The sequence below is a fragment of the Artemia sp. Qi Xiang Cuo genome, chromosome 18 (assembly GCF_049724085.1).
Source record: "Artemia sp. Qi Xiang Cuo chromosome 18, ASM4972408v1, whole genome shotgun sequence".
NCBI lineage: Eukaryota > Metazoa > Arthropoda > Branchiopoda > Anostraca > Artemiidae > Artemia > Artemia sp. Qi Xiang Cuo.
The window spans coordinates 61,444,754-61,457,150 of record NC_142811.1 but is presented as its reverse complement, the minus strand read 5'-3'; the positions used below and the strand labels follow the sequence as shown (position 1 = coordinate 61,457,150).

Below are 12,397 nucleotides of genomic sequence, written 5' to 3'. Positions count from 1 at the left end.
ACCGGAACACATGTCCTAGCCATCGCATACTTTATTTCATTATAGCCCTAGAAAGTGGGACTGAACCACATTTTTGTACAGCTCTAGAACAGGCCTATAACTTTTAACTTTCTAAAGATATTGCTGTGAAACCCTTTTGAGAATGTGCATAATCACAGTCAATTTAATTCAGTTCAATATCCACCAAAATATTTCTTGAAAGCTTCACCTTAATACTCTTAGCTTGCGTAGTAGCATGATATTGCCTAATATTTTTAGAATACTGAAAAACTGAGTTCAGTGGTTCAGTTGCACGATGGTTCAGTTACATGGTGGTTCAGTTGCACTGTGGTTAAGCTGCACGGTGATTCAGTTGCACGGGGGGTTCAGTTACATAGGGGTTCAGTTAAATGGGGTTAAGCTGCACGGGGGTTTAGTTTTACGGTTTTCGGTTATACAGGGGTCAGTTGCACGGTGGTTCAGTTACACGCACACCTAATTTGGCCATCTCTCTGGCCGGGCTCCCCCTTTCTTGGGATGTAAACTGAGATACAATAAGACAGAACAAGGGCCAAGACAACAAGATTAAGACCCTTAAAAGATTTTTAAGTACCCTTAAAAAAGTCGGGTCTAAAACCCTTAAAAGAGTTTTTAGACCCTTAAAAGATTCGGGTCTAAAACCCTTAAAAGAGTTTTAAGACCCTTAAAAGTGTTTTAATGACCCTTAAAAGAGTCGGGTCTAGAACCCTTTAAAGAGTTTTAAGACCTTTAAAAGAGTTTTAAGTACCCTTAAAAGAATCGGGTCTGAAACCCTTAAAAGAGTTTTAAGTACCCTGAAAAGAGTCGGGTCTAAAACCCTTAAAAGAGTTTTAAGTACCCTTAACAGAGTCGAGTCTTAAACTTACTCTCCACCATTTCTGATACACGTGCATAATTTCATGATTTATCAATACATAATAAAACAGAACAAAGGTCAATAAGATCAAAGCTGTAATTATCGGACACACAAATACCTAACGTATAATTATGACAGATGCCTGTGTAAAAACTGAAATTTTATGTAAATTGCAAAAAAAAATTTATTAAAATTGATGTTTTAAGTGAAAATTGTAAGAAAAAAAGCACAACTAAGATGGTTAGAAATCATGTTTTCTTTTTGATTATTCTTACCATTTTTTTCTTTTCGTTTTTCACAAGTTTCTCAAAACTAATGAATACGTTATCTGCATATTGTGAATCAATAACCTTTATCTTCTTTATGTTTCCTTATTTTCTGACTAAAAATGGGAGCGGGAAAATTGGCAGAATACTAAAATTATGGCAGCCGATATACCAGTCTAGATAGGCCTCCGGAATGTATTAAAGTCTGTGGATCCAACGTTGAAGTTCTTGCCAAATTTAGTCAATCTTGGCTCCGTGATTTAGAATGATGTCTCCGTGGATGTGGAACTGGGCAGCCGAATTGCGAAAGCTGCTTGTGTCTTCGGAGGACTCAGTGCCATTTGGAGATCGCTTCGAATATGTGCATATATCATTTATACGTGAGCTCAGTCGTGCTCTACGTGACTGAGACATGACCCTTCAAATCCACCATATTGAGCACGATAAACGCCTGCCAGATGAAACAATTCCCTTGGACCAAAAGGCTACGATGGGATGAATTTGTGAGCAATGAAAGGCTCCTCGCCCTTTCTCTCCAAGCTCCATTTTCAACTCAAATGTCCAAGCAAACTCTCTGGTGGTTTGGGCATCTTCCTCGGACACCACTGACAGCCTCTGCTAGAATCATATATGATTCTAGTAGAATCATATGATTCTGGCTTAAAAGAGTTTTAAGTACCCTTAAAAGAGTCAGGTCTGAAACCCTTAAAAGAGTTTTAAGTACCCTGAAAAGAGTTGGGTCTAAAACCTTTAAAAGAGTTTTAAGTACCCTTAAAAGAGTCGAGTCTTAAACTTACTTTCCACCATTTCTGATACACGAGCATATTTTCATGATTTATCAATACATAATAAAACAGAACAAAGGTCAATAAGATCAAAACTGTACTTATGGGACACACAAATACCTAACGTATAATTATGACAGATGCCTGTGTAAAAATTGAAATTTTATGAAAATTGAAAAAAATTAAAATTGATGTTTTAAGCGAAACTTGTAAGAAAAAAAGCACAACTATGGTTACAAATAATGTTTTCTTTTTGATTATTCTTACCATTTTTTTGCTAGAATCATATACATAGCCTCTGCTAGAATCATATGACTTTGATCGCACATCCCATGGTTGGTCGCGCCTGAAGGAGAGACCTCGAACCAGGTTAAATGACAGCCTGCAGAAGTTTCTTAACTTGGCCGACTCTGCTGCTAACAAGACCCCCTTTCAACTATAAGTAAGAAGGGACACTACTCAATTGTAACAGAAACTCTAGAAACGATAATTTTGACGTCAATAGACACATCAAAAGAATTAGCTTATTTTGTGGATTCCAAGTATTTAACATTAATTAAGTTTAGTGTTACCCATCAAAAGCTATAAAGCATGAGAAAATTTGCCTGATTTTCCAAAAAAGTGGGAGGGGTTATCACCCCCTAGAAGTCAAGAAATCTTAATACAAATCAGACCTAGGCACGTAATTTGCTATGGGGCAGGGGGAGGGGTGTAATTACCGTTCCAGGCCCTAGTTTGCCCCCCCCCCCCAGCTGAAATTTAGTTTCTTCAAAAATCTTTTCATATCTAAGATAAGCCTGCATAATTCACAGAAAAAGGTCAGTTGTTTTCTGTCTGTTTTTTTTTTGCATTATCGTAAATATATGGCATATTTTTCATTTTTCACTGTCATTTTCGCTTGATTTGGGAAAACTAGCTCCACATTTCCCCCCAGGAAATGTTTCGCCAAGGGAAATATTTTTTGCCAAGAGAATGATCACATATGCTTGTTTGTTTGTTTGTTTTTCCCAAGGGTGATCACATTGCACCAGTAGTTCTAAAATATTGGGAGAGGGCTCATTTGAACGAAAATTAAAAGTTCTAGTTTCCTTTTTAAGTAACTAAAAAAAAAATTGGAGGATAACTAACTCCCCTCCCACGCCCCTTTTTTCCTCAAAGTCGTCTGATCAAAATTTGAGATTGCCATTTCGTTCAAAAGGGTTGAAAAGTCCTGTAACTATACCTTTGGGGATAATATGATTTCGCCCCCCCCCCCCAAAAAAAAATCCCATGAGGAAAGGTTTGCAAGTCATGAAATTTTACGTTCTTTGCATATATTATTTGTTATTGGGGATCAGACAGAAATTTTTCGGGGAGGGGGGAGAATTGTCTGCTGGGAAATTCCTCTCTGAAAGAATTTTCTGTTGGGAGGGAAGTTTCCGGGGTAGACTTTCCAGGGGAAATTTTACAACTGGGCAAGTTGCCTGAAGTTCAATTCGAAATTCTTTCTATTTGTCTTACTTCCGACTATCTCTATCTCTTTTCCTACTAATTTTTTTTGTGGAGATGTTAAGGAAAATGGTCTTATTGTAGGAGGATCTTATTGTGGGTGGGGATTTTCCAGGGGAGAAATTTTCTATGGGGAAGCTTTCTGCGGGCTTTGTTCTCTAGGGATGATTTTGTGCAGTAACAAATTTGTGCTTGGGGGGGGGATTTGAAAGAAAAATTTTCAACGGAGGAGGGCATTTCTGACCATATTTGAAAACAATCAGAAATTAAAGTCTTTCAAATAAAAGTGTGCTAAGAAACAGATTTCAGGCGGAATCGTTCGCAAGACATTTTCCTGAGGAAATTTGCGGTGAAAATTAAATTGTCTGGTGGGGAATTGGTCTCAGCCAACTCTCTGTTTTTTGTTTTTTTTTACTTTCCAAATTTCGTTGGTGGAGTATATCAGTTCCTTTTCTTAGATCATTTGCAAACACTTTGACTTGTTTTTTTTTTCAAACCATCTATGACCGATTCATGAGTTGACTTATTTTTACACTTATTTTGGGGTAGTTGATTTTATAACAGTCCTCGATCTTTACTTTGGCACTTGCTGACCATGGATAGAGAATGGGGTGTTTCTGATGTTTCAGGAACATCTTTCCAGAGGAAGGAAGGAGTGGCAATTCAAATAGTTCAAACAGAACTTCTCACCATGTTGCCGCATGGAATGAAACCAATTTCGGAACCGACTGCACTAAGCCCTGCAACCAAAAGCCACCAGTCCAGACTCCTCTCTGTTTATCTCATAGGTTTTGATACCTATGAAATACATAGGTCAGTGCCTTGCTGACTGGTCATGCCTCTGAACTGGTCAATGCCTGGTTGAAGACAGGAAATATATATCTGAATTTTCTGTTGATTTAGGATTCTTGCAAAATTAAATAGTATTCTTATTGAGAAATTTACCGTACCTTGGGACCTAGGTTCAATTAACTATAATAAGCTAAAGGTTTAAAAACTTTGTGTTAAATGAATTGAATTCATTTTTTCCACTTTTTTGCAACTAGCTCGTTGACTTCTAAAGATAATTGTTTCTTGATCTGTTAAATTCAAATTTGTATGAGGCTGATTATGCAAAATTCCTTGATCTTCTTCGCCATTGAAATTGTTTATGGTTTTAACCCGTTTTTTTTAAATAAGCTCTTATAAATTTGATTTAATCAATTTACTTCTTTTTTTCAAAAATTGTTATATTAAAAAACAGTAATCAATTAGTTTTGTTTTGTTTAAAGTCTTATTCTGGCGCGGAAGATGAAAGTTCGCTGCTACCGAATTGAAAGTTTATTCTTTAAGGAAAAGTCTGTTGCTCTTTTGTGCTGTTGGAATCTGTTTTCTATTACTTTATTATAATTATTATTTATTTTATTTTTTTTGGGGGGGGGGGGTATCTCTACGTCAAGCTTTCTGAAAGAACAAGGTGCTCCATTTGTGTCACTTCGTTTTTTGGAACTACATCCATGCCTGAATTTACTGAATATTCTTTTCGTCAAAGGTGTATACATTTTTATAGAAATTGTTTCATATCACTCTTAATTTTATGTTTTTAGAAGTTGATAGTGCTTTACCAAGTGACATTAAGAAGCATGCTGACAGTTCAGACCCTTTTTTGTTTCCCAAACTTGAAGAAGGCCTGATGAGTACTTTTCCCAGCATTTCGATACCATTTAATCTTGAACCTGACTCCCAAGAATTGGGCTCCACATCTAATACTGATCAAGGTAAACAATTTAGAGTTGGACACTACTCACAGTATACTCTGATTAGTATATTCAAAAGCTTGGTGCTTCCAGGTTTACATACTTTTAAAGGGATAAAAAAAAGAAAAAATATTTCCGGCAGTGGACACTTAAAGTTAAATGCTAAGGGAGACTGGGAATTTCTGCAGAAAATAGAGCCCCATTAGTAGACCTGGTAGATTCTTACTATTCAGTATCAACCATGGTCGTTTCTAGGGGGAAGAGAGCTCTAGGTTTTAAACCTCCTCCCAAAATATTTCTTGGATTCGTAAAATGGTCTTAAAATGCAGGTAAAAAACAATCAACTACCCCACCCCCAAAAATTATTGTAGTAGCTTTTCTCGGCCGAAATAATTTTGGTATCCCCCCTTCTAACAGAATCCCTGAATATGCGCTAGTATTAAACCATTTTTTTAGTTCCAAAGATTAAGGAAAATGATTATAATTTTTCCCATTCATCATACCATCATACCATTTTCCGAGTCCCACCTCCATTGAAAGGATCAACTGAATGGCTCTAGGCATTTACCCCCCCCCCTCTCCCCGAGGAAAATAAGGCTTTCCAAATTTGAGAATATAATTTGAGTTTTGTTTTTTTATTTTCTGTAGGGAGAAGGAATTTTGGTACTTGTGTATTATACGCAACTCACTCAAGTTTGCGCTCTGTAAAACTCGAGAACAAACCGGTTTCTTCGTTAGTTTCTTTCAGCATACCGCGAGACAGGACACATATGTGACAGAATAGATGGAAAAAATATAATTTGGGCTATATATTTACACATGAGGGGGGAGGGTAAATTATTTGGACAGTTTGAAGTCAGAAAACAATTCTTACTTAATAATATACAGAATAATTGTACCTAATTCATTTTGAATGCAGACCAGCTGTACTTTACTGGTCTTTTTATTTATTTATTTTTTTCCCCAATCATTACAGAGGAAGACCGGCAGTTCAACCAAAAACCCTCCCCATGTTGCCACTGGATTAAAACAATGTTGGAACCGACTGTAATAAACCCTGCAACCAAAAGCAAGGGAACCACACTCCTCCCCTGTGTGTTTCATGGGTTTTGATATAATGAAAAAATGAAATTTGTTTTATATATTATTTCATAAGTTTTGATATAATGGCACTGGACTGGTCAATCCCTGGTTCAAGACTGAAAATATATATCTAAGTTTTCTGTTGATTTAGGATTCTTGCTAAATGAAATAGTATTCTTATTGAAAAATCTACCAAAGATTGAATTAATATTTTGCATTGTTTATTCAACAAGCTCGTTGACTTTTCTGAAGATTATTATATCTTGACCTGTTAAATTCTAATTTGTATGGGACTGATTATACAAAATTCCTTGATCTTCTTCACTATTGAAAGTATTTATGGTTTTAATCTTTTTTTCTAAATAAGCTCTTATAGATTTGATTTTATCGATTTACTTCTTTTTTTCAAAAATTGTGATATAACAAAACATTAATTAATTAGTTTTGTTTCGTTAAAAGTCTTATTATGGCGTGGAAGATCAAATGAAAGTTCGCTGCTGATGAATTGAAAGTTTATTCTTTAGGGAAAAATCTGTTGCTGTTTTTTGCTGTTTGAATCTGTTTTCTAATTTTTGGGGGGATCTCCACGTAGAGCTTTCTTAAAGAACAAGATGTTCCATTTACGTCACTTTTTTTTTGGAACTATATCCATGCCTGAATTAATTTAATGATCTTTTCGCCCAATGTGTATAAATTTTTGTCGAAATTGTTTCATATCCCTCTTAATTTTATGTTTTTAGAAGTTGATGGTGCTTTACCAAATGACATTCAGAAGCATGCTAACAGTTCAGACCCATTTTTGTTTCCCAAACTTGAAGATTGCCCGATGAGTACTTTTTCCAGTATTTCGGTACCATTTAAGCTTGAACTGACTCTCAAGAATTGGGCTTTACATCTATTAATGGTCAAGGTAAATATTTTAGAGTTGGACATTACTCAAATTACAGTCTGATTCAAACGTTTCGTGCTTCCACGTTTGCATACTTTAAAAGGGATAAACAAAGAGAAAAATCCGCAAAAATATTTCTGTCATTGGAAGTTAAAGGCTAAGGGAGACTGGGAAGTTTCTGTAGAAAATAGAGCCCCATCACTAGACCTGTCAGATACTTACTATTCAGTATCAACCAGGATCGTATCAAGCGGGAAGAGAACACTAGGTTTGAAACTTCCTCCCAAAATGTTTTTTAGATTCGTAAAATCGTCTAAAAATGCAGGTAAAAAAACAATCTTAACTGCCCACCCCCAAAAAATTATTTTAGTAGCTCTTGTGGACCGAAATAATTTTGGTATCCCCCCTCCTTACAGAATTCCTGGACAGAATGCACTGGTATTAAACAATTTATTTAGTTCCAAAAATTAAGGAAAATGGTTTTAATTTTTACTATTCATCATACAAAAAATTCTGCTTGAACTTGTTATGCGAAAACGAAAAGAGCTTAATAAGAAAAAAAAAGAAGAGGAATGGACACATAAAAAAGATTGATACAATTGATACAAAAGATTGAAACAATCTGGTAAAAAAAAAAATAGGACAATTGTGCCTTATTTGGACTTTCTGTTTTTAGCACATAGAATCTGTATATTCATTATATTCATTCTCATTCTCATATATTCATTCATTACTCATTCATTCACATAGTTTTCTTATCAAAATAACGGTCAGCAAGACGGGTGCCCAAAATAAAAAAAAAAGTCTAACAAATTCTCCTCAGTCTTTTGTATCACCATATTTCAGAACCACTCGACCACTGTTTGCGCTCTAGCCTCCAATATTCTAATCTTGGTTTGCAGACATATTTTCTTCTATTTTTCCAAAAAATATTATTTTTGTAAAAACACCCTAGGTATTGGCTATTCTACTTTAATATATTCATTGCATCCACCATCTTCACTAATGATAATCATGCTTTAGCCAAACATGAAGACTTACATTCAAGCGGGTTTCCAATGTCTTATCATTTTGTTGCTATTTCAATTCCAATTTCTAAAAAATTAAGCTACTTGCTATTATTTCCAGGAGATTTTGCTAGAAATAGCCCCAATAGAGACAATCAGAAAATAATTAAATAACATCCTAAGTTAGAGGTAATAATAGTAAAAAAAAATTTATGCGTTTGCGGAATCTTACCAAGTTCATGGGAAATTGACTCGACGGTTAGTTGAAAGGGGTCGTTGATTCTTATAGCGGTTAAATATACCCGTTGACTAGCCTCATCCATAGATCATAGATCAACCATATCGACATAATTACAGCAGTATGTTATAATGGAAATATGCACTCATGCCGATTAGCCTGGGTTAAAATATAAATTTAAAAGAAAATTGTGTGTTTTTGAGAAAATCTGTAAAAGCATGTCCAATGTCTTTATTCGAAACGTTCTTGTAGGGAGACAGAATTGGATATGGCATCCTATCTGGAATATATTGCATGTGATATCCCTGTTTTGAGTGAAAATGCTTTTGAATTTCGTGATTTTCCATTTCAAATCTCAGATGATGAGGCACAAAGATTTAACTTAGTGTACCATACATTGTTTGAACAAAGTAGAGTGCATGCCTTCTATCGAATTTTTTTAGGAATTAGTATCCGATATGAAACACCTAATGCTGGAATTCAGTTCCCATTCAGTGACGATTTATTTGTTTTCTTGGCAATTGAGGATAAAAAAAAGTCCGATTCGATGATGATTTTTTTTTGCGCGACGGAAAAATTAGGGTAAAGCAAAATACAAAAAAAGAAGAAATACAAAACAGATTTATGTTGGCAACTCTTGGTGAAATATTCAGGGCAAATTTTTTTTGCGGGGTTAGAATCATCTGAAGGATTTTCCATGGTAAAAATTCTCGACGAGGTTATTTTCTGCGGGACCACACTATCTCATGACGGTGGGTATTCTGGGAATCTTTTTTTTTGACGAGGGGAGGAAATTTTCAGGCATTATTTGAAAAACTCTCATGAATTAATGATTATAACAATGTAATGAAAGTAAGAAGAATCTTTCAGGGTGAATTGTCTGCATGCAGTTTTCCATGGGAATTTTCAGCAAGGATTCCATTTTGGGGGGCGAAGATATTATGTGACGAAAATAGTCCATGAATAAATTTTGCGTGGGGGAAGGTTTCAACGGAGGAAGGAGGTATATTGTCTGGCATTAATTGAAATTTGTCAGGTCGACAAAATATCTGAAATTAAAAAAAAAATTACTGAAAGTTAGAAGTACCATTCAAACTTAGAGTGAACAGATAATATTTCATGTATAAGGGGCACTGTCCCCTCCTTAATCCCTAACTCTTTACGCTGAAGTTTGACTTCCCATCCCCCAATCCTTTAAGAACGGCTGGCTCCTGAAACAGAAGTGCCGTTTAATTGGAATAAAAACCTTTCTAGGTACTAAATCTTTTAGTATAAAGAGCCAATTATTGAATATGGGAAAGTTCCGCCCATATACGGTATAATTTATGTTCGTTTTAAGCTTTGCTATTGGCTTGTACTTTCAGCTGATTTTTTTTTATTTAGTAATAAAAACACAACAATGCACCTCCAATATAATAAGAAAAATATAAATGAAAAATTCATTCTTTTTCGTTTTACAAATTCTATGTTCCTTTCCAGAATGAATGTGAAGTCTTTAGTTGAAATATTCTAAATATTTAAGTTAGGTATTACTTCTGCAATATAACTTGAACTTAGATCTGAATACTTCTGTAACTTGAACTTAGATCTGAATACTTCTGTAACTTGAACTTAGATCTGAATACTTCTGTAACTTTAACTTAGATCAAACAAATCTAAGAGGTAAAGGGAGGAAGAGATAAAGCGCGAATTCTCTCTTTTATGAGGAGAGGAAGGAATAAATGGGGGAGATGGCTTTTAAAGATATCTAAGAAATTTCTTTTTACTCCTTATTATTGTAAAACCTTTTTATTATTATAATTTCCTACTTTTAGAATTAATTAATTCAACTATCACCAGCATTGATGTTGTAATTCAACCGAAGCTCTGTCGTTGTAACTCCTGCGGTAAGACAGAGAAATCATTTTTAATAATAGATCTTCATATTGACACTGGCTGTGAAGAACTTTCGCCAATAGAGTGCGATGTCTGTCCTGGTGTATTTAGAGATTATAGAAGATTTGTGGCTCATTTCATGGAGCATCAAATGGGAGAAACAAGAAGATGTCCAATTTGTTTTCAAGAGAATATTGATAACATGAAAGAACATTTAATTTTACAGGGTCATTTTTCACAAAACGAGTCTGAAACAGTATTACAGGGTGGCACCTCTCAAGTTACTTCGCAGGAAGCTTCCGCAAGCGTCAGCTTAAATTCATTTCAGTTGAATTCGAGAGTAACAGGCCAGAACAAACCCTTCCAGTGTGATAAATGTAAGAAAACTTTTGCTCGGTCGGAACATTTGACTAGACATAAACGAGTGCATAAAGGTGAAAAACCCTTCCAGTGTAATATATGCGAGAAAACCTTTGCTCGGCTGGAACATTTGACTAGACATAAACGAGTGCATATAGGTGAAAGACCCTTCCAGTGTAATATATGCGAGAAAACCTTTGCTCGGCTGGAACATTTGACTAGACATAAACGAGTGCATACTGGTGAAAAACCCTTCTCCTGTGATATATGTAAGAAAAAATTTTCTAATTCAAGCAATTTGATTAGTCATAAACGAGTTCATACAGGTGAAAAACCTTTCTACTGTGATATATGTAAGAAAAACTTTTCTGATCCAAGCAATTTGATTAGTCATAAACGAGTGCATACAGGTGAAAAACCCTTCCAGTGTAATATATGCGAGAAAACCTTTGCTCGGCTAGAACATTTGACTATACATAAACGTGTGCATACAGGTGAAAAACCCTTCCAGTGTAAAATATGTATGAAAAACTTTTCTGATTCAAGCACTTTGATTAGTCATAAACGAGTGCACACAGGTGAAAAACCTTTTCAGTGTGATATATGTAAGAAAAACTTTTCTGTTTCAAGCACTTTGATTAGACATAAACAAGTGCATACAGGTAAAAATCGTTCCACTGTGATATATGTCAGAAAACCTTTGCTCAGCCGGCACATTTTTCTACACAAACGAGTGCACACGAGTGAAAAATCCTTTTAGTGTAATATATGTGAAAAAACTTTTGCTCAGCCGGCACATTTGACTACACATAAACGAGTGCACACGAGTGAAAAATCGTTTTAGTGTAATATATGCGAGAAAACCTTTGCTCAGCCGGCACATTTGACTACACATAAACGAGTGCACACGAGTGAAAAATCCTTTTAGTTTAATATATGCGAGAAAACCTTTGCTCAGCCGGCACATTTGACTACACATAAACAAGTGCACACGAGTGAAAAATCCTTTTAGTGTAATATATATAAGAAAAATCAAGCTCTTTGAATAAGCTCCAATGAGGGCTTACAGAGGAAAAACCCTTTAAATTATATGTATATAAGCCCTTAAAAGCCTTTGAATTTTATGTATATAATTTGTTGTATATAACAAAAATATCTGATCTAGGCCACTTAAGTGCTATTTTCCACTTGCACGCATGAAATATTTATGCATACAAAATATAAATTTTCTGTATTCTTTGAACAAGACCAAAAAATGCATACAAAATCAAGAAAGGACTTAGCAGACCTTAAAACAAATGTAAGTATCACACCACAGATGTATTACAAGTTCTTTCCGAGGGGATCAGTCAGCCCAAGAATATATGGTCTTCCAAAAATACATAAAATAGGTATCCCTTTAAGACCTATAGCTTCAACAACCAATTCACCAACGGTAAAAATCGAAAAATGGGTAGCATTGACACTTAAACCTTTATTATATCTCCAAGATTCGTATATAAAAAACTCGGAATTCTTAAAATATAAACTTATAAACATTGAAATATCAGAAGAATCTAAATTGTTCAATTTTGATATAAAATCAATGTATACGTATATTCTTTTTGATAAATCGTTTAGTATTTTATCCAAAAAACTTGAGAAACATAAAAATGAGATAGAAGAATTATCTGCGGGTATCAAACTGGAAACTATTAAATTTAGTTCAAATAACTAGCAGGTATACTAATTATTTCACGTTTAGAGATTATTTTTACCATCAAATTAGGGGATTAGCAATGGGAGGGCTAGAACCC

General features: G+C 34.9%; 1 protein-coding gene across 1 annotated transcript in view; it reads left to right on the top strand.

Annotated features, from left to right (window-relative positions):
* LOC148941744 (uncharacterized) overlaps positions 1–11,747 on the top strand; it is a 40,317-nt gene extending 28,570 nt beyond the window's left edge. Inside the window, exons 3-4 of the mRNA XM_089104067.1 lie at positions 5,000–5,170; positions 10,181–11,747. Coding sequence (XP_088960193.1) covers positions 5,000–5,170; positions 10,181–11,361 — 1,352 coding nt within the window. The 3' untranslated portion in view covers positions 11,362–11,747. The remainder of the gene's footprint in view (positions 1–4,999; positions 5,171–10,180) is intronic.
* Positions 11,748–12,397: the final 650 nt, after the last annotated feature.